The sequence below is a fragment of the Rhinichthys klamathensis genome, unplaced genomic scaffold (genome assembly GCF_029890125.1).
Source record: "Rhinichthys klamathensis goyatoka isolate OS25496 unplaced genomic scaffold, OSU_Roscu_1.1 h1tg000032l_1, whole genome shotgun sequence".
In the NCBI taxonomy this organism is placed as follows: Eukaryota; Metazoa; Chordata; class Actinopteri; order Cypriniformes; family Leuciscidae; genus Rhinichthys; species Rhinichthys klamathensis.
This window is the reverse complement of record NW_026606581.1, coordinates 2,639,264-2,661,067: the sequence shown is the minus strand read 5'-3', so window position 1 is coordinate 2,661,067 and position 21,804 is coordinate 2,639,264. Positions and strand designations below refer to the sequence as shown.

The window sequence follows — 21,804 nt, the reverse complement described above, 5'->3', positions numbered from 1 at the left end:
GCTATTGCAATATTTGTTGCCATTACATAACTAATATTTCGTTGAAAGATCTCGGGAAAATGCTGAATTAACAAAACTGCAGCTATTGCACCCTTAAAATGTAGCCATGGTGCCTTTTTGGTGCGCGGCAACCTAAAAAATGTTGTTGCGCTGCAACCTAAAATGCCCATGGTCACCACAGCATCATGGATGTGTTAATGCATTTCTAGCTATTTGTTTAAAGCTAACTGTATAGTGTGATATAGAGTTTGGAGTCTATATCACTAATCGAGCCCTAAGCCCAAGTGATCGCTTCAGGTTGTTTGTTAAAATGGAAGAGGGACCCACGCTGTGCAGCAGTTAAAAGCAATCCAGACCTAAGAGGTGCTGCTTTTTTAACCCCTCCAGTGATCTCCTTGCACCCGGCAGAGTAACGCCTCCCCAGCAGATAGCCCCAAACACAGCCCACCCACTTACTCATTATTCCGGGCTGCCCTCCGACATGACACGGGAACAAAGTAGGCGTTAAGCCACATTAGAGCCGGGATGGGAGTCATCAGTAACCCGTTATCAGTTAATGAAGGGAAACACATGCGGGGCGATACACAGTGGCCGATCAATAGCGCGCTTGGACAATGAGCGCCTGCTCACAAAAAAAAAAGAAAAAGAAGAGAAATGCAAATCAATTAGAAACCTTGTTTGCTTCTGGTCTGCTCAGTCTATTCCCAGCAATTACATGCTCATTAAAGCTAATTTAAACGGGATGCTGCCGCAGGGACAACAACAGTTGTTTGTTGCTCCATCGTTTTCAAAGGCAGAGAATGACAGCGTAATGCGTTATAGCTTAATGGCGACTGTCTACAGGGACATTTCCCATTATGTGGCTCATTAATTTTGGGAGATTTAAGCCGAAATGTCTGATCATAAGCGTTTCACTATAAACTGCTATAGCAGTGGTTATCAGTCTGGAATTACCCCAGCACTGTCTCTGTTATTGAACAGGATTGTGTTTGTAGAGGCTCCAATACCTGATTGTCAGATTAAGGAAGACATCCAAAGTGTGCCATGGTTATGCCAGATCTTCTGCTCTAGGATCAACCATTCTTGAGGATGACATTGCTTTTTTATTTTCTGCATCACACTGTTGGCATGGCATCCACACATGGCACCAAACCACAGCTTCAATATGTATCCAAAACAGGGAATGGAAAGGGCTCCATGACTCGGCTAATGAAGTTCCTCTGCCCGTTAAGACAACAAACACTTCAGACACCTTCAGATTCACCAGTTTGGCAGTGAACACGTGTAAGTTTGAATCAGCTCTTTCATATTATAAGAAGATCTTTGCCAAATCGACTGCCGATTGAGAGCCATTTCGAGTAAGCATACTTGACATGAGCTATGTATAGTGACACGCTGAAGTTTATCTGATGAATGGTAAATGAAAGGGGTTAAAGCTAAAATCATCCACATGATTGCACGGCTGTTCTTTCCAGGAAAAAAGTCTGCATGGGGTGGATTCATGGTGGCAACAAAATGCATTTATGAATTAGAATGACTTCAATCAATGTGAAATAGAAAAGAGCATTGATATCATAGATGTGAATGCTTTTGTTCATAAGTACGTTCTATTGTTTGAGATATTTCCATTTATTTCAGACTATCCCCCTTTAGGATATTCAGTCACAATTTTGTCGGATATAAGGATGGACATTTGCAGCATCTTTTATTTAATTTATCGGTTATACAGTTTTGCCTTTACAGTATAACAGTGTCATCATTTCCTTTCAAAATGACTTGCTTTCCACTTCAGAACACGAAGTAAGATATTTAAAAAAAATATATATATATATTGTACAAAATTTTTTCTTTTTGTCTGTAAAATGAAAGTCAATGGAGTCCAAGACAGCATTGGACCACATTGACTTATAGACAAAACAATATAGAATGAAAGTCATACAGGTTTAGAATGACATGAAGATGGGTTAATGAAGAATTTTAAGCAATAATGTTATAGCAAAACTTAGTTAGCAATTTCATACACTTGGATTTTTTCCTAAATGTTTTCTTAAAAGAGATTTAATTCATGAGAACAATATCATGACGACGTGAATAGCTTTGTAATGTTGTACAGTGTGTCCAAATATAATATCTAATAAAGCCCAACATGCTCCACTTGATTTTATTTCCTACTTCATTTATATCGTTTCAGTGTTGCTTAAGAAGGAAACGCGTTTGCTTGCTGGTAATGTTGACGTTGCTCTTTTTGTGCTCAATGAATGGTCACCTGGGGAAACATGTAACTTAATATTTTAAGCTTCTCATTAATCTCTCATTCACAGCCTCGTGTTTGCCATCTTGCAATTTCATATTCAGTATTACGGCGGTGGTGTGCAAAGACTTCTTGCCACGTGATCACGCAGACCCCTGCCCTCGTCTCAAGCTTTTGCCCCCCTCTCCCGATCCGAGTTAGCTTCCTAGTGCAGGACCGTGGCATGCTGTGTTTTGGCAGAAAATCAATAAAGGGGAAAATCTGCTCTAATCATCCGCACATTTACCATCACAATCAACAATCAAAGCCAAGACCTGAGTCTTTATTTGTAGGCCTGAGCTGCCCAATTTTCCCACTGTGAAAGGCAGGCTAAATTAGAACCCTTGGTTCCTGTTAGCAGCTCTTAATGGCTCTGATTTGTGAACTGCTAAATGAGGTTATGTAAATGTATCCTGAGTGCAGGCAGGGGCCCCCAGGTGACAGGTGCAGCTTCCTGTGAGCGGGGGCCGAGGGGGAGTTATGAGACAAGGAGCGAGAAAACTTAGCAAGGCTGTAGGAGCAAATCCCCTCGATAAAAGGCAGAACGGTATTAGATGGATTTTCAATTAAACTCAGTACAGTTGACTTTCATTATTCAAGAAATAATTGTAATGTTTGCTAATTGTCTGTGTGTTGACTACAAGACAATAGCTAAGACGCTTCTACAAAATTGACTCGTCACACAAGAGAGGAAAATGGCATTTAATCCCTTGTCTTTATTATTTATTTATTTTTGATGATCAAATTGTGTTTATCCACATACAGAATACAGTGTTGTAAAATAGTATCTCATGATAATGTAAATCGGGATATAGGAGCAACATTTTGTTAATGTTAAAAATGTTAAACCTGGTGGGGAACGACCCAGAAATAACACATACTGTATGTCTGGTATGATAAGGTTGGCATAACCGATGATAAATTCAAAGATGCTTAACCATATTAAATAAACAAATATTAGGCCTATTTATTTGACTTAAGGGATGGGAAAAATATTTTGAAGTCAAATGCTGTGTGTCTAGACATAGTATTTTGTCACAAATTCATCTCTTACTTGAGATAGAATATTGGATTTCCTTTAGTTATCTCCAATACTAGAACATTGTGCTAGCCACACAAACATCATGGGTTTGAATCCCAGGGAAAGCAAGAACTGATAAAATGCATAAATGTTTTGAATAACCCTTTCATTTGACAGGATGATGTTCCAACATCACAACAATACAACATTAAGATATTGGTAAGAGAATCTCTAAGCTGTTCTATAAGCAAGAAATTATTAAATAACAAAGCACATACAAGTTATGAGTTAGTAAACTGTGACTTTTTGCATCATTACACTAAATGCATCAAATAAATTCACAATAGAAACAGAATGTTCTGTCACTCCTGTTTTCATTTCACAATGAGGTATTATTGTTCATGTCAGTAGCATTTCCATTATTTTAATAGAAAATACCAATTCTTCTGGAGGCATGTAGAAATAATGCACAAACCGTCACATGCTTCTATATAGAACAACATCAGAAATACGTACTGTATGTTGCCAGTGCATTCTTATAGATTTGAACAGGAAGATGTGGTGTACCTTACGTAGGCTGCTTTGAAGAAATGAAAACATGGCAGATAGGGCTATACTTCCTTTCTAAATCTGATCACTATGTGTACAGCAAATAGATGAAAGCACCTGAGGTCACTATTACATATTAGGTGGGTCTTAGATATTTCTAAATTGAATGGTCCTCTTCCTCTCTCTTTCAGGTTCTTTCAGACTCCCCACCGACTTCGTTTTTTTCTTCATGTACTCCTTTACGCTCCAGAGAGAAAGAAAGGATGAGACACAAAGGCAAAGGCATTTTACTAAGAGATGCAGTTGAACAGGAAATAGGTGAAACAATAATGTAGATCTGCCCTTGCACATTCTGCTCACCGTTTCTGGGTAAAATAGAATATAACTGGAAACTGATGACTCGTACCTTCTACTGACCTGACCACCAACAATGTTTTTCTCAAACAAGAGATCAAAATCCTGCTCCATAAACGTCAAATGCCTGTAATTGGTCACTCAGCATCAGAAACGTTCCCTGTTTTTCCAGTGTAAATGAGACGCAGAGGAGCCGCTTATCTCACTGAATACACACCAACACAATCAGATATTTAGAGAGTATGAATTGTTTGTAAGTACTTGGTGTTATTTGAATGTCAACAAGGGTCATTTTTGAGTGCCTTGAGAGCAATGTAAACAGTGTTGCTCACAGTATAAAGTATGTTAAGCGAATGTTAGACCATGATCAATGATAAAGTATTATTGAAAACAAAGGATATGAAAGAAAAAAGCAATCGCCTGTTGATCACTTGACGAACAACATGTCTGCAGCTGAGAAGTTAAGAGATGGATGAAGTAAAATAAAGTCCCCTGTCAATCATTTTATCCTTTAAAACGCATCTTTGATCACCAAAATGACATATTTAAACGTTTTTTTTTTCCTTGAAAAACAATTCCACTCGTTGACGATCACACGTTGACCTGATTGGTTACAAGGTAGTTTGTGACGTCAGAAACATTTCAAACCGCATTTTTGAGACTTTCTTTGGTTCATTGCAGTTTTAAGGGCAAATTGCTCAGCAAATGGTTTGTCTTAAAGCAAATTAAAAACACCACATAGACATATAAACAGCATTAAAAGCGTGATTTACACCTCAGGGGGACTTTAAGCGAATGTTAGACCATGTTTAAAGTATTATTGAAAACAAAAAATATAAGAAAAAAGCAATTGCCTGTTAATCACTTGACGAACAACATGTCTGCAGTTGATGGATGGATGGATGACAAACAACATGTCTGCAGCTGAGAAGTTAAGAGATAGATAGATAGATAGATAGATAGATAGATAGATAGATAGATAGATAGATAGATAGATAGATAGATAGATAGATAGATAGATAGATAGATAGATAGATAGATAGATAGTACAGTAGACGAACAACATGTCTGCAGCTAAGAATTATGGATGGATGGATGGATGGATGGATATAGATAGATAGAAATCATTCTAATATGCTGATTTGGTGCTCAAGAAACATTTCTTAATATTATCAATGTTAAAAACAGTTGTGCTGTTTCATGTATTTGTGGAAATGGTGGTACTTTTTTCAGGATTCTTTGAATAGATAGAACATTCAATGAACAACATTTATTTGCATTTATGAAATTTATTTATGAAATGTATTAAAGCATTTATTAAGCAAAAACTGTTTTCAACATTGATAAAATTAATAATGAAGGATTCTTGAGCATCAATGATTTCTGAAGGATCATGTGACTCTGAAGACTGGAGTAATGATCAGCAAAGACAGCTGTCATCACAAGAATAAATTAAATATATATAATCTGTACAGTAGATACATCAGCAAGTTTCTACATGTCTTAAACTAAAACCCTGGTTTCTCTTAGAGGCCGACCCAAGCCACTGTCTTGATGTGTCCTGCTGCGTGGGAATATGCTCAAACAGCACAGAGTGTAAGAGGATGTCAAGTGTTACAGTTCTCTTCCAACTGGAGGAATTAAAGAGCGCCACAGAAAGGACTGGAGCTGAAAGGTTTGTCTCCAAAACCCTTCCTAAAATGATTAACCCTTCCAGAAGACATTACAGGGTTCAGCATCGAGCACTTGTGCTTTGTCATTGATGGCAATTGTTCTTTTTCTCAGTTGTTGCGTTCATCAGTCTCCTCATTATATGGAAAAAAAGAAGAAAAAATGTATGAATAGACGAGGGAGATTTTCCCACACTTTCTCGGGACAGAAAAGAGCTCCATTGTGAGCAGCTTCCCATCCCTATTGCCCTTACACTATTGTTTGACAGTCAGTATTGCTATAAACGGGCAGCCTGCCTTTCAAAACGCTCCCTGGAAGAAAAACTTTGAGTGCTGAGCACAATCTGACAATATCCCCTAAAGAGTGAAACGTCTGACGTTGAATATGAGGGATACTGAACCAATGTCAAAACCCTTCAATTTGTCTTAAAGGTCACATTTTTGGCCACAATATACAAGCTCAGCCGAGTTGACACTACTTTGATTGACAGGGGATGTGATTAACAAGAAGAGAAATGTCTTTATGACTCAAAACAAACCAGACCTCGGCTACATTGACCAATACAGAAAAGGTATATTATGAATAATATTAACTGGCTACCCAGAAAACTGTTGTCTTTACAGATGCATTATCATTAGTAATTTTACACTTAAAATATATGTGGATTACAGTATATGTTATATAATATTTGACACTGCAAAAAAGGCTATAAAAAGTATCAATTACACTTTATTTTAAGGTGTTTTGGCTTTTTTGGGTCCATAAGATTAAAAAATAAAGGTTATTAAAGGGTTAGTTCACCCAAAAATTACAATTATACGATAATTTACTCACCCTAAAGCCATCCTGTAGGTGTATATGACTTTCTTCTTTCGCCAAACAGAGTTTCGCCAGAACTAGACTCTCGTATATACGGCCGTTACCGGAAGCCAGTGATTATATAGTTTATAAAGTTATAAATATGGATATTTTTCCAACAAAAACGCATCGCTTTGCTACAGAAGGCCTTTATTAACACCCTGGAGCTGTATGGATTACTTTTATGATGGATGCATGCACCTTTTGGGGCTTCAAAATCTCAGTTACTATTCACTCCCATTATAAAGCTTGGAAGAGCCAGGATATTTTTAAATATAACTCTGATTGTATTTGGCTGAAAGAAGAAATAAGAAAAAATATACACCCAGGATGGCTTGAGGGTGAGTAAATTATGGGATAATTGTAATAGATAATTGATAATTGTAATTTAATAGTTTTATTGCATTACATTTATCAAAAGTGACAGTGACTTTGCTGTCACAGGAATAAATTACGGTACATTTAAAAACAAACATTTGTTTTACATTGTAATAATATTTTACAGTATTCACAATTTTAGTGCATTTGATCATATATTTACACAAACTGAGTAATGTTAACAACATCTACTTACTAAAGTTGCTTGTAATTTGGCATAATTGAAAAAGTACAGTAATTAAGTACTTAACGTGTAAGGACACAATAAAATAAATTGTTACCAAATTATCATATCATATTCATAGCTTACAATAGCCTATATTATAGTGTTTGATACAGAAGGGTATACATGATAAAGATGTAGGCTATACAGACATTTATGTGGCACTTACAAATATGCAACAAAAAATACAATGTAACTAAAAATACAAAGGAACTATCATAGTACACCACATGTTCCAAAAAATTATATGGACAAATTGTCAAATATGGCATAATAAAAACACAACAGAATGAAACAGAAGAATGCATATAATAAATGTAAAACAAATTAAGAATTTTCAAACAATTTAAATGAAAGTAAAATGACCCTAGTTCTGTTTTGCTGTCGACATTTTTGAACCACGATCAGAGCGTATATTCCTAGAGGCGTATTAAACTTTCTAATTTCCATAAGCAGATGCTCTTGGGCTGGTCCCTGATATACAAACACAACTTATCTCTGCACGGATATTACTTATGGAACACTAAGGATATTCTCTACAAGAATAAATCACTTTTCTTTGACAACTGGTCCAAAAACAACATTTTTTTAGTCGGACAGCATGGCAGAATTTATAATTATTCAGATTTTGTATAGATCTATATAATTCCTATTACTGCTAATTAATATGCAAGGTTATAAACCTCAATGGCCATGCACTTACTCTTTAAACATAATTGACACAAGAGCAACAAAAAAATAAATACAATAAAATCAGAGCTCTCTTCCAGAGAGATAATAACAATGCCTTATGTAATACCATATTGTAATAATATTGAAGAGAATGCACCCTGTGAGAAAATATGGTCTTGTCTTTGTCTCAAGTATCTGCTTACCAATAAAGTATCACAAGTGTTACCCGACCAAAACCTTTCATAGGAAATATACATCAGACATTGAAGTGAATTGCTGTTTTTGTCACTCTTCGTATGAAGATGTCATTCACTTGTTTTGGCAATGTACCCACACAGAGAAATTTCGCTCAGATTTGTTAATGTTTGTCCGTCTTTTTTTGTAAGTGACTTTTCATTCAGTTTTAAAGTAGTTTTCTTTGGATTGTTTGACTACTTGAACGAGAATACAGGGAAATAATACATAATTAATTTGTGTTTCATACTAACTAGATTTCATATACATAAACAAAAATGTACTGGCTCTAAACCTCTCCTTTCTCTACTCAAAGATTATCTAGACACGCATATGGACACTATCCAAAGCTAAAGCAGTGAAAACTGAATCTCTGACATTCATCCTTTGTGTCCTCTTAAGTAGTACATTTATTACATTGTTTTTTTTTTTGCCAACACATCTGTATCTGTGTATCACCTTTTTGTCTGCTTTGTTTCTATGTTTATCTATGTGTACTGTAAAAAAAAAAAAAAAAAAAAAAAAAGTATATTCCTAGCGGAAGTGAGGTCATATTATACAGGAGCGGGTTAGTCCAATCAGCGCTGCCGTCAGGAGCGGAAGTGTGATGGCGGCGGACGGAGAGAGACGCGATGCGCGTGCAGAAAGTAAACAGGAGCAGCGCAGCAGCCAGATTTCACATCATGGTGGACACCGGGGTGTATTCAAAGACTGCATTGGCTCTATTATCGAGTCACTCGCTGAGCTTGGCGTAAAGGTTTGTGCAAATATGATGCGCTTTAAAACAGGGTTGGGAAAACTTGGGTATCACAATGTGCGAGCACATAACAGTTATTTTAATATAGCCTACATTTAAAGTCTTATTAACCTGTAGTTTTTTCCCGAAGTAACCAGATCACCCTTGTCGTAATATTTTATGGATTCTCTGCAGTAAAGCAATAAAAATGAATGCATGTGAATATTCTAATATTCCTGCTGAAACACCACTAGCAAGAGGTTATGAGGTTTACGGTCTCAGTTGGTCCAGCTGATCGTTGCTGGTTTTAATGCCTCTAGACTAAAACCAATAAACAGACCAGCCTGACCAGACAGGGAGACTCTACCTAGGCTAGTTTAGTATTTTTTCAGCAGGGATACCCATTAAAAGCAAATGTACAACAATAACAAATAACTTTCTCTTGTTTTTCAGTTAAAAGTGGATGAGAAAGTGTTGAGCATAAGTGCCAATGTCAACAATGTCTCTGAGCTTCAGCCATCTGATGTGTACACCTGTTTACAACAGCACATCTCCAAATTACAGGTAATTAGACACACAAATAGTGCTATCATGTGCATTAAAATTTCATATATTTTTTTTTAATGGAAACAAGGCTGTGGAGGATAGACAATGCTTGGGTTACACTTTATTTTAAGGTGATGTAGTTGCATTGTACTTACTCAAACAAGTACTGAGTGATATTAATTTACTACATGTATATACTATAGAGTTACAGTTAGGCTTTAGGGTTAGTTACTTGTAATTATGCATAATTTACTGTTATTACTAAGTACATGTAGTAAGGTGTAACTTCGTCACCTTAAATTTACCAATGCTTGTACTAATTGTGTTGATAATTTAGCTGTTTTCACATCTATCCCTTACAGTCTCGTTTAAAGTTTTGAAAAATGACATTTTGCCCAGAATAAGGTCCATAAGTGGAAATATGTGCAGCTGTTATCGCAAAATAATCCCAGAAATGGTTCTCTCCTCCAAAACTGCTTCAAGTTCAGATCACCCCGTTAGGGTTTATTTTGAGATGATGACCAGCTTGACTGTACATTATCCCATGTTTGTTTGCCTAAGACATAATTTGTCATTATGATTACACATTGAAAACTGAAAGATGGCGCAAGGGACAGAAGAACTGTCTGTGTTACCACTTCACTTGTCATTTAACTTTCTGATTCTTCCAGTCAGTCTCTGAAAATCTGAAGCAAATGGTGGATTCTGAAAGTCACTCCAATCCAGGCAACAGTGATAGGAAAGAAAGAGCAGATACACCTGAGCAGATGTTGGTTGACTCGGAGCATGTTGCTCCTACATCTGACCACTGCATTGTCCTTGAGGATCGTAACAAGACCCAAGTCGATGATAATGTGCAGATCAAGGCTGCTAAATCTGAGGTAAAACCTATTATAAAACCTTATTTATTTTTATTACATTGTAACTTTATATTCTCACAAAGTAGAGTGAGCATTGTAATAAATAAAAACCGAAAAAAAAATAACCTTTGTTTTTATGCTGCCTGCAATAAAAGCATTATTTTGTATAATACTTTGTCCATTTAGTTGAACAGTTAAGCTGTTATTGGTTTTATTTGTATTTACTAATGATTATCGTTGTACCAAACATTCAAATTGTGGATGTATTCAAGCAATCTCTTCCCAAGCACAATTAAAGTTGATTGTTTGACGGTCACTATTTATTATTTGCATATAATCTGCCCCAGTTGGCCAGTCATAGGGAGTGTGAATTGCTATCTGTGGACAGACAGTTGAGAATGAATGGAAGGCTCTTTCGCCGCCTGCTTTCCTTTAGAGAGAAACAAATAGCCACCCACTTTGAGAGTCCTATGAGAGGTCCTGGTCCTTGCAACGTTATGAAGTGGATGTTCATTACATGCTGAAATTGCATGTGGGCGAAGGACAAGGAGGCCCTCATTTTTATTGCTTATTTATTTACAGTCACTGTAATAAAAGGCCCAAGCAAATCACAACTATCTGAAATGGTTGCGTGTGAGAAATATTTTGATTTTTGGAATAATTGTGTCCACTGCGGTCATTTGTTAGTCATGCAGCCCATATGGCCTAGTGTTCCTCATTAAAACTAAACAGCAAAAAAGAAGACAGTGGATTGATTTTTTTCTTCTTCAATAGCTCATCAGTCTGACCCTCATTGCTCTCTCTCTCTCTCGCTCTCATTTTCTCAGATTGAACGCAGGATATCTGCATTTATAGAGCGCAAACAGCTGGAGATCAATGAAAACAATGTGCGAGAGTTTTGCAACGTGATCGACTGCAATCAGGGTGAGAATGGGGGGTGGTCAGAGGAATACTACACAGCAATTGCCAATGTTTGTAAGAGTGCTGATTTCCACGGCCGTGAGGTCAGAATACACACATCATCTAAGACTCAATACACACATCATCTAAGACTCAATTCTCCAAATACAACCAGATCTTAAAAGCTCTTTATTTTTACCAAATCAGGTCATTTGCTTTGGTCATCTATGGGGTGTTTACTATTGTATATGTGCAATTAATCATTAAAGCAGACATTTTATGCTATTTCTTTTGTAAATGTATACATATATATATATATATATATATATATATATATAAATAAATATATACTTTTTTGCAGAAACTCTACAAATTAACATTCTTTTCCCGTGTGGTCTATAGAAGACAGCTGTGCAAGAACTGATGCAGTCTTCACACCATATCCTGGTTTCAAGAGTCACGTCAAAGGTTAGACGCTTGTTCATTCTCATTATATGGAAACTCAAGTCTGCTGTTCAAATTTTTGGGGTCAGTAAGATTTTTTTTGTCTGAAAGAAAATTAATACTTTTATTCATGCACTAAATTATTCATAGTTCCATTTATAATGTTACAAAAGATTTAAATAAATGCTGTAAAAAAAACAACAACTTTCTATTAATCAAAGAATCCTGAAAAATGTATCACCGTTTCCACAAAATATTAAGCAGCACAATTTTCAATGTGAAAATAATAATAAATGTTTCCTGAGGAGCAAATCAGCATATTAGAATGATTTCTGAAGGATCACGTGACACTGAAGACTGGAGCATTGATGCTGAAAATTCAACTTTGCCATCACGGGAATAAATTATATTTTAAAGTATATTAAAATGAAAAAGGTTTTCAAATTGTAATAATATTTCACATTATTGCTGTGTACTGTATTTTGGACCAAATATATATAGCCAATGTGAGTGTACAAAAATTTCACTTTTAAAAAAAAAAACTTTTTAACAGTAGTGTACTTTTTTACATGTACATATACATGTTCCAAACAGAAATTTTGTTGTAGGAAATAATGGTAGTAAATACAGTATATAAATATAGTTTTTTTTAATGATTAAAATATGAAATGATTGTACACTCTGTTTAGTGTTTCATGTACTTGCACTCACATTCTAGACTAATAATATCTGGATGATCTGTCGATTTGTGGGGCATTAATTGGTGTTTGTTTGCTATTGCAGTGACACGTGTTATAAATACATACGGACCTCAAACCAGAGGGGCACATTCTGAGTTAGGAGACCAGCAGCAGGGGTCCATCAGCCGAGACTGTGGAAACCCTGTCATTGAGGAGAGGCTCCGTAACATGGAATCTCACCTGAAACTTCCACCAGGTAAGGATCAATAGAAGAGCTATAGAAAGTTCACTGTCTTAAAGGGGCTATAATGTAAGAATTTTCATATACTGTATATTAATTTTTTTTTTATTGCCAATGTGTCAACAGCTTGAACCGAGAACTTCCCCGATTACCTAGGTTGTCTAAAAGCCTGTATACTGATTTCTTTCGTGAAGGACTCTGAGGGTTGCTTTGCCAGGTGTGCCGAATGTGACTTAACGCGCTCCCAAAAGCCTCTCATCCATTCTATGAAACGGGTAGTTATGTTCAGGATAATGCTGAAAGAGAAATTCTGTACTGTCATGTCAATGTGTCATGCTAAGAAAAGGGATTAATTCAAACCAAAGTCTCACATAGCCAGATCTGCACAGTCTACAGTCTCAAATATACTTTATAATCAAACTATCACAACAGTGTAATTATAATTACCTCATCTGTTGACATGATGCCACTGAATTGCCAGCAGGGATCATATCAACATCGCTATGATCAGATTGTTTCTTAACTGCTGTTTTCTCACCGCTGTCATTTTTGTTGTGTTTTTGTTATTGAGAGGAAAGAGCACAGCACATATTTACATTTTCATCTAACCGTTGCTCTCAGCAGCGTGGACGCGTCTTGAAGTTGTTAACAATATATTGCTGCAAACGTATTTTTACTTCTAAGCAAAGAACGAAAAAGAACTTCGCTGTGAGTAGATATCAAGGCCTTGAATCACATTCAGTCTCCTGTACATTAGGTGTGCACAAGTGTGATCATGAGCAATAAGTTGCTGGATGCAGTTCACTTAATAGCCACCGGTCTCACTAATAACACAGGTTTCTGAATTCTACATATAGCCCCTTTAATGTATTAGACATTGATATTTAATTAGACTATTTTTCGTAGTCCTAAGTGTGTGCTGACAGACAGATAAATGTTAGTTTGTCATTTAACTCTACTGTATCTGTCTCTTAGTAGGTCCAGTTCCTCAAAGCGTTTATCAGCGGCTAAAGAAACTTGAAGATCGAATTCTGGAGCTCGAGGGTCTTTCGCCAGAGTACTTCCACTCCACAGTAAGTGGTGGGAAAAGAGAGATAGAGAATGTGTGTGTGTGTCCTTGTTTGTTGGAGGAGTGGATGATCAGATATTGAATTAGTTTGTTCATCTTAGTGGTTTCTTTCTACAAGTTCCATGCTCTTTGAACATCCACAGTAGCTTATGAACACAGGGAACTAGGTATAAGGTGATTTTGATGGGGAGTTTTTTTTTTTTTAAATGAATCACAACATCAAAGACTATATTCCACTGTCTAATCACACAGTGTGTTTGTATTCTAAAAGATTAATAGATAAAAATGTCTAACAAGACATAAGCATGTAAATATGCCACTGGAGTTCCTGCCTAAAATGACAATTTGTACATTTTTATACTTAAGAATTAATCTAAAGCTTAAAACTTTCACATACAAAGTGATATTCATTCAAATTTATAATGATGTTTTGAGAATTTTTTACTAATAACTGAATTCAATAAAATATAATTCAATTGCATTGCTTAAAGTCTAACTTCGCCGATTTTCAACCCGCTTTGTATTGCTGCCGCAAGAGTGGTGTTTAATGAGCCGGATAGAGCACACTCTCCTCGTAAAATTGCACTGGATGCCAATTGCCGCTCACATCAAATTCAAGGCACTGATGTTTGCCTATAGAACAACCACTGGCTCTACACCCCTTTACCTAGACTCACTAATTCCCTCCAAAAGCTTGAATTCTGCAAGTGAACGGTGCCTTGTGGTGCCATCCCAAAGAGGCACAAAATCTCTTTCACAGACCTTTACCCTGACTGTTCCCTATTGGTGGAATGACTTTAGCCATTCTCAAGAAACGACAGAAGATGCATCTTTTTCAAAAACACTTTATCCATTAATACTAACACTTACTATTGTATATCTATTTAAAAAAAACAACAACCTTGCTATGTGTACTGTGCTGGACTAACTGGGACTGGTCACAGCACTTGCATATTGGTGCCCTATTGTTAGTTTGATTGCTTCTATTGCTCTCCTCATTTGGAAGTCACTTTGGATAAAAGCGTCTGCTAAATGGTTAAATGTATTGTTACATTGTCGGTAGTACATGTAAATATGTTCTCCGTGTTTCCTGGACCGAGAAATTCATGTTTATTTGTCAGCAGAAGTCCACTTTTTTGGACTTTGGACAACTCAATGGCTTTCGCATTTTTGTATCCTCATTAATAACAGAACAGTTATTGTAAGGGTAAATTTATCACTGAAAATAAATAAGTATCATTGTATCGTATTATGTCTACACTTTAAACAGCATTATGGTATAAGAAATGGAAAACTATGTCAACGGCTTTCTTACCTCTACGCAACAGTGAAAAAAGGGTATTATAAAGGGTATAAAAAATATTTTCCATCACTGCGTTCTCTCCGTATTTACTATTCTTTGCCGCCTTTTTGACATTGCCTTCAACGCGCTGGATCCTTAACTGGAAACCGAAAAAGTCACTCACTCCCGTCTCCCGCTAAACGTTTACGTTTTGAATTCTTGCACCAAGGAACAATACAAGTCGACACCAAGTTTGCTAAGAAGTATTTCCTACGGCATTTGACTGGTAAGCGCATCCATAATAGACTGGTGGGAGTGAGAGGCCTTGGACGCCCAGTGCATTATGGGTGTTGAAGTTTTCCTACCTATTTGGCAAAACGGAAGACAACAGGCAATTAAAAAAATTGCCTTTCTACTGTACAGGCAACCAAGTTTTATTGAAAGGCCATTTTGCCAGCTGTGAAATATCACTTTAATTGTTGGACGCGACTGACATTAAGAAAATTGTCTGATGAAGTTTTCCTTTAAGGACAGCATAAAAAAACAAAACATGAATGTCTATGTGTTGGTGTATTCCTAAAATAAAAAAAATAAAAGAAAACCTTGGAAAATTAACAAAAATATTGATGCATCTTGATCTCAGAGGCATGTACAAGTTTTGTCCAATAAAATGCTGTTTAGAAGGAGAATGTCCCCTCATCCTAATAGCATCTGCCAGTGAACTTTATTTGTAACATGATGATCATTACCCTGACCATTTCATTAATGTGGCAAATTTGAGTGAAGATAGTTTTATGAATCTGTCAAAATTCAAAACAGGCTTTGCAAAGAGGCTGAATCTTGTGAAGAAAAGCACTGTTGCTCATGTTACATACAAAGGGACATTTCACTAGAAATGGTGGTGCATTATACACTACTATTCAAAAGTTTAATAAAAGTTTGGGGTCAGTAAGATATTATTTATTTACTTTTTATACTTTTATTCAGTAAGGACAGATTAAATTGATCAAAAGGGACAGTAAAAACTTTTTCAAATAAATGCTGTTCTTTTGAACTTTCAGTTAATCAAAAAATGTTTTTCAACATTGATAATAATAAATGTGTCTTGGGCAGCAAATCATATTAGAATGATTTCTGAAGGATCACGTGACCCTGGAGACTAGAGTAATGATGCTGAAAATTAAGCCATCACAGGAATAAATTACATTTTAAATTATATTAAAATGTAAAAAAAAAAAAAAAAAAATACTGTAGGTTTTATGAAATAAATGCAGCCTTGGTGAGCATAAGAGACTTATTGACAAGACTTACTGCAAGTGTAGGTCAGGGCGAAAGAATGCTAAAAAAAAAAAGATATGACCTCTTATGACCCTTTTTTTTGTGCAATTAGGCCGAGTTTGTGTCACTTGTTCCTCTGTTTTTACACTGACTATCTGTTACGCTGAAGACTTCTCACTTATGCGTTTCCTCCTGCGCTCACGACAGTCGGCCAGAGAGTTCTTCAAAACCATTAAAAGCTGATATGAGTGATATTTTTTCCCCTCACTTCAGAATTTGTTATCCCTGTCAGATTGTAGCCCATCAAAGTTAGCTGAGTAAGTGCTCTTGAACCATTTCTACGCCTCCTCACACCAGCTTCACTTAGTTCAGTGCTGGGCTGAAAGCTAGCTGATTTCCATGTCCTTTACAATGTGTGTGTGTGTGTCTGTGTGTGCATATTGCCTGTAAAGTGGGACTTTGAGTGCCGTCAAATATGCTGATCTTCTTAGTTTGTAGCGCAGCTTTCAGCAAGTCGAATGAATTAATTGAACTCTGCTGACCAGGGTGAGCGGATATCATGTATCTGCCAAGTGGGTCCATATGCACACTGAAAAGTGATTAAAATGAAGATAAATTATGGGTAATAGATAAAAAGAGATGGACAGAATAAATGAAAGGGCCATTGGGTGACAGAAAGAATCCCGATGGCCCCCACTTAATACTATTAATCAGTGTAAGTCTATAGCAGCTCGGGTCTGTTGGCGGTGATTGAGTGATGCTGAAGGACATCTGTTTCATACTCTAATCATGTGCCGTTTCTGTCCACTCATGGGTGTCCTTGGTTCAATTTATTGTTTTGGTTGGCATTAAATACCCCCCCCCCCCCCCCCCTATTTTCATTTTTTTTTCTATGGAAAAACAGAACATGTAAGAGGGTGATATTGAGATAAATGCTTTGCCGTTTTGTTGAATGACGACTGATGTGCATTGTTCATATAAATCAGCATTCATTTCATGCTTTTATTTCCTTTTTCCCACAGAATTACTCACACAAACGACCTAAAGCCTCAATGTCGCAGGTAAGTTCCATTACTGATGCATTTGCGTATTCATTGAGGGGAAAATATACGAAGGTCGAAAACGTTCTTGTTTTCACAGAACTACAGTCTCGCTGAGCTGGATGGGAAGATAAGTGCTGTCAAAGCTGCCTTGATGAAGAAAACCAGTGAGTTCCAACCCACAGACGCAGGAGACTTTCCATACTGACACGTGGACTTTTGCTTTAAATGTTTTCTACCTTCTCTTAATGAGTTAGATCTTTACTTTTGGTCATGTATAGATCTGTGATGGATGGTCACAGATTTCAAAGAAGTGTGTCACTGAATATTTTATATCTGTAAAAATGTACATGTTTTGCTTTGTCATACATGCGTGTTGTGCGTTTACTTTTTTGGACACCATTTATGTGAATTAATGTACTAACTAATAAATCTAATTCCTGCAGTTTTATTTGTGCATATGTTCCTTACCCCCAGTTTTCACATACAGTCCAGTAATTTTCTAAAAATAAAGTAAAAATCCTCAGTAGATGTTATGTATTTGGTTGTGTACAATTCATTTTTAGGGGCTCGGAAATTTTTTACGTTACAGTAAATGATCTGCAAGGTAGTTATAAGGACTTAAGGAGTTATAAGGATAAGCTCACCATGTTATATCGTATAGTTTCTGTTAAAACATTAACTATATTAATATTAATGTTCTGTACAGTTACAGCTACTTGTAAGCCCAAATTATGACAAAATATTAATTTTTTGAGAAATGATGAAAATTCTGGATATTTGGCTGTACAAGACATTTGAAGAACAATCCTTTTACAACTATGCCAGCAAAGGGCCCATGAATATGTTAACGTTAAAACCGATCTATGATTATTACGTGTGATTGAGGGTAGAGGTGACTGCTTAGAGAATATGTGAATGTGATTGCAAACTGCAGGCAGTGTGAGCAAACAGTAGTAGCTGCTGTGACTCACAGCTTTCATCTCTAGCCTCTCAATGCGTTGTTCTTTTTTTTCTTCAAAATTTAAGTGAAAATATGTATTTTTTTTAAAGTTAACTTAATTATCTTTGATTTTAGCCTAAATTAAGCAAGTGGTTTATAAATTCATAATTGTTTGTTTTTTTACTTTGAAGTGTTAAATCATAGAAAATGAAAAGTAGTTCACCAAAAAATTAATTTACTCGCACTCTGTCGTTCCAAATCTGTATGATTTTTATTCTGCGACAATGGTGTGAAGTATTTGAGTAAATGTAATTTCTGTACTTAGCAATATAGCGGATATTAGCTACTTTTTTCTTTACTTGACTACTTACTTGAATAAGTATATTTATTCTTTACTCCAATACATTTGTGATGAGTAATGCAATAACTCGTTATATTTTGCATGGCACCTATTTTTTTCTGCAGCAATTTATTTCTGCTACAAAAGAAGTGATATCACAATCAACAGGGCAGTGAAAGTACTATATCTGGTGTGTTTTGCCCTTACTTACCCAAACTTGTCAACAAGGCTAAAATGGGAGTGCATTAGCATTAGCAGGTAGTTGCTGATTTGCAGACGTTTCATATATGAGGTGAAGACATGCAACCGGTGATGAGGCCCAAACAGCACATCCAGTCCAAGTAGTCTTTGACTTCAAGGTTTTAATTATAGTTGACATTATTTTATTTATTCATTATACTGAAGAAACCTTTTTGAAGGATATTGGTTTTCTTGGGCCTTTTTTTTTTTAGCACTTGAGCTTAACTGAGACTTGAGTGTCTGTAAACGTTTAAGAGGCTTTTGTGTCGATTGCAATATTGAGGTGTTCAGTTTCATTTCGATTTTAGAAAATAAACACCTGATTGCTCTCCACAAAAAACAACTGTTTCTTGTTTTTGGACTAGTGAATCTCTGAGCCTACATTTAGTACAAGTAAAATAGATCTACTGAAGTACTGTTAAAATAAGATATTCTAAGACTTTTACTCAAATGGTATTGAAATTAGTGACTTTTAACTTGTAATGGACTCATTTTCACTGTAAGGTATCTGTACTTTTACTTAAGTATGGTGTTAGTTTTATTTTGTATGGAAGTCAATGGTCAAAAACATTTTTCACAATATCTTTTTGTGTGTGTGTGTGTGTGTGTGTGTTCTGCAGAAGAAATGCATACAGGTTTGGAACGACATGGAGTGAGTACAGTAAATGATGACAATTTCCATTTCTGGGTGAACTATCTCTTTAAGGCAGTTTGCACCACAGCACTTGACTTTTTAATGTCGACATGAAAATGGAAGTTGCAACAGTCTTTTCTTCCCTATTGTGACATATATGACATGAAACGGCTTCTCGAACAAGAACAAATGTAGGGTGGGACTTGATTTTGTCCATCGGGAATTGATTGGATTGTTGTGGTTTGCTATTGGTCGATCTCATGTGAGTGACAGGTTGTCATCAGAGAAGAGAAGAGATGTTGCTGCAAGAGCGAGGGGAAGTTATTTTAATTAAAGATAGAAAGGGCACAATAATAATAAAAAATCAAGTGCTCAGATAAAAAAAAAAAAAAAAAAAATACTGCAATATTCCATAAAAAAAAAAAAGTGAATTTTCATTTCATGGGGACTTTAAAACCAAAGACCCCTTTTAGCACTGGATGAGAGTGCATGGACAGATTTTTATTGAAAGACAATTTATTTCAACTCCACATCGATAAACTTATCTATGAAAATATCTAGTCCAACAGAAGAAATTTACAAATGTCACCAAAGACATGTTTGGATCTCGCTGTACTTTTATTGCACAAGCTGTACCCAGGGCTCCTGTTCCTCTCAGCTTGTACCCACATTCACAATCCCATCATGACAGGTAATTAAAACTGCCTGAGTGAAGGCTTGTCAAAACACAGGACTTGTTGGAATTCTCTGTGTGAGGGCTGCGATCTGTTGTAACAGTGAAGTGGGAGAAGCAAAAGCTGACTCCTCCAGGTGTTCTACCAGACCTCGCTAATTTTTGCTCTAGCTTTCTAGAGCCCGAAAAAGGCCCGCAATGCACCCTGGGAGGTGTGTACTTGAACAGTAACAAAGCAAACTGGGGGGAGTTGTCTATTGTTACCCCTCAGCTTTTGTCTCAGGCTTGGACCCTTATGTAGCTTAAGAGAACAAATTGGCCGGACAATAACAAATGGATTATAAAAGTGAATTAAGGCCTTTGTTCTGAAGTATGGCTCAGCAGTGTCCGTTTGTCCTTCTGGTCATTAAGCTGAGAACGCAGGCAGGTGAAGTATAGTCTACATCGTCAGTGACTGTCAGTCTCTGTCCTTTGTTGACTCTTTCTACAAATTGGTTCCTCGTTTTTGTTTTAAGTTTTTTTTAAACATGAGAGTTGAGTAATCTTACACTTTGATACTTTACACTTTACAGCATTGATACATTTCTCCTCAATCGCCATCAATCGCCATAAAATCCAAACACAATCTTTTTTTTCCTCCAGGAAGTAGACACATTATACACCCAAAGAAGTCTTTAAAGCAGTCAATGGCTATATTCTCATGATTTTATAAGGGTAGAGGGGGACGTTTTGAGGCCCGGCGGAGGATTAACTCCGTTCCCCACCCCCATCCACTCCACTTCACCCAGCCATTCTGTCTGAAGCAAAAGGTACTTCCGTCCTGATTCGTTTACTGGTTTCTCTCTGTCACACGCTTTCTCGCTCTTTCGCTACCTTTTACTATCTCCTCTGTACGGCCTGTATGTGATTAAGACTTTTTGCAAAGCCAGTTAGGTTTTTCTCTTTTTCTTTGGTTCTCCTACATTGTGCGAAGGAGAGACATGGACTCATAACCATTCATAACTCCCAAACTCTTAATGGGCTTCAACCCTCCAAAAAGAAGGAAAGAAAGCTTTTATCCCCCTTCTCTCTCCTGTGACTAGTCAGCTTCAGTCTTTCTTCCCCCCATGGCTCTGTGTCAAAAAAGACTGTTGCTCGTTTGTGCGGGGAACAATGGCGAACAAGGCTGAATATCTAGCGCTGAACAAAGGGAAGAAAACAGGTTTTTCATTCTGTGGAACATTAGATTCTGACACATTTTAGCATGGCAGTTTTTTTCGTCCTGAGTGCAGTGGCTAGGCTATTTAAAAAGGACCACCTGTTGGCTAGTAGGCTGCTCTTCATTACGCGAGCAACTATTATCACAGAGAGAGGAGCTCCGCAGGGGAGTTCTGAAGTTAACCCTGCCGGTGTGAGCCCGCACGCTTCCTGCCATGCAGCAGGAAGTCACACACTCATGCTGGTACAATGCATGTACTTCAAGAGGTGTCTGGATGTACTTTTTGATTTTCCAAGTTTTAATGGAATGTTGGTAAATCCTCAAGGCATTAAAATATCTCTTGGTAATGGTCATTTGTTTGAAAAATACTGCACTGGAAAAATACTACAGGCAAGATTATTTTTAGATTAGATTATAAGAGCGATTTTTAGATTACCATTTTTCGTTCAA

The 21,804-nt window shown here is 36.6% G+C and overlaps 1 protein-coding gene across 1 annotated transcript; it reads left to right on the top strand.

The window, feature by feature from the left end:
• Positions 1 to 8,830: 8,830 nt before the first annotated feature.
• Positions 8,831 to 17,634, top strand: mbip (MAP3K12 binding inhibitory protein 1). The gene is made up of 9 exons (XM_056245562.1): positions 8,831 to 9,007; positions 9,440 to 9,550; positions 10,204 to 10,413; positions 11,220 to 11,316; positions 11,695 to 11,760; positions 12,520 to 12,672; positions 13,633 to 13,730; positions 17,309 to 17,347; positions 17,427 to 17,634. Exons 1-9 carry the CDS (start codon positions 8,858 to 8,860, stop codon positions 17,532 to 17,534), a joined length of 1,032 nt encoding a protein of 343 aa, XP_056101537.1. The 5' UTR covers positions 8,831 to 8,857; the 3' UTR covers positions 17,535 to 17,634.
• Positions 17,635 to 21,804: the final 4,170 nt, after the last annotated feature.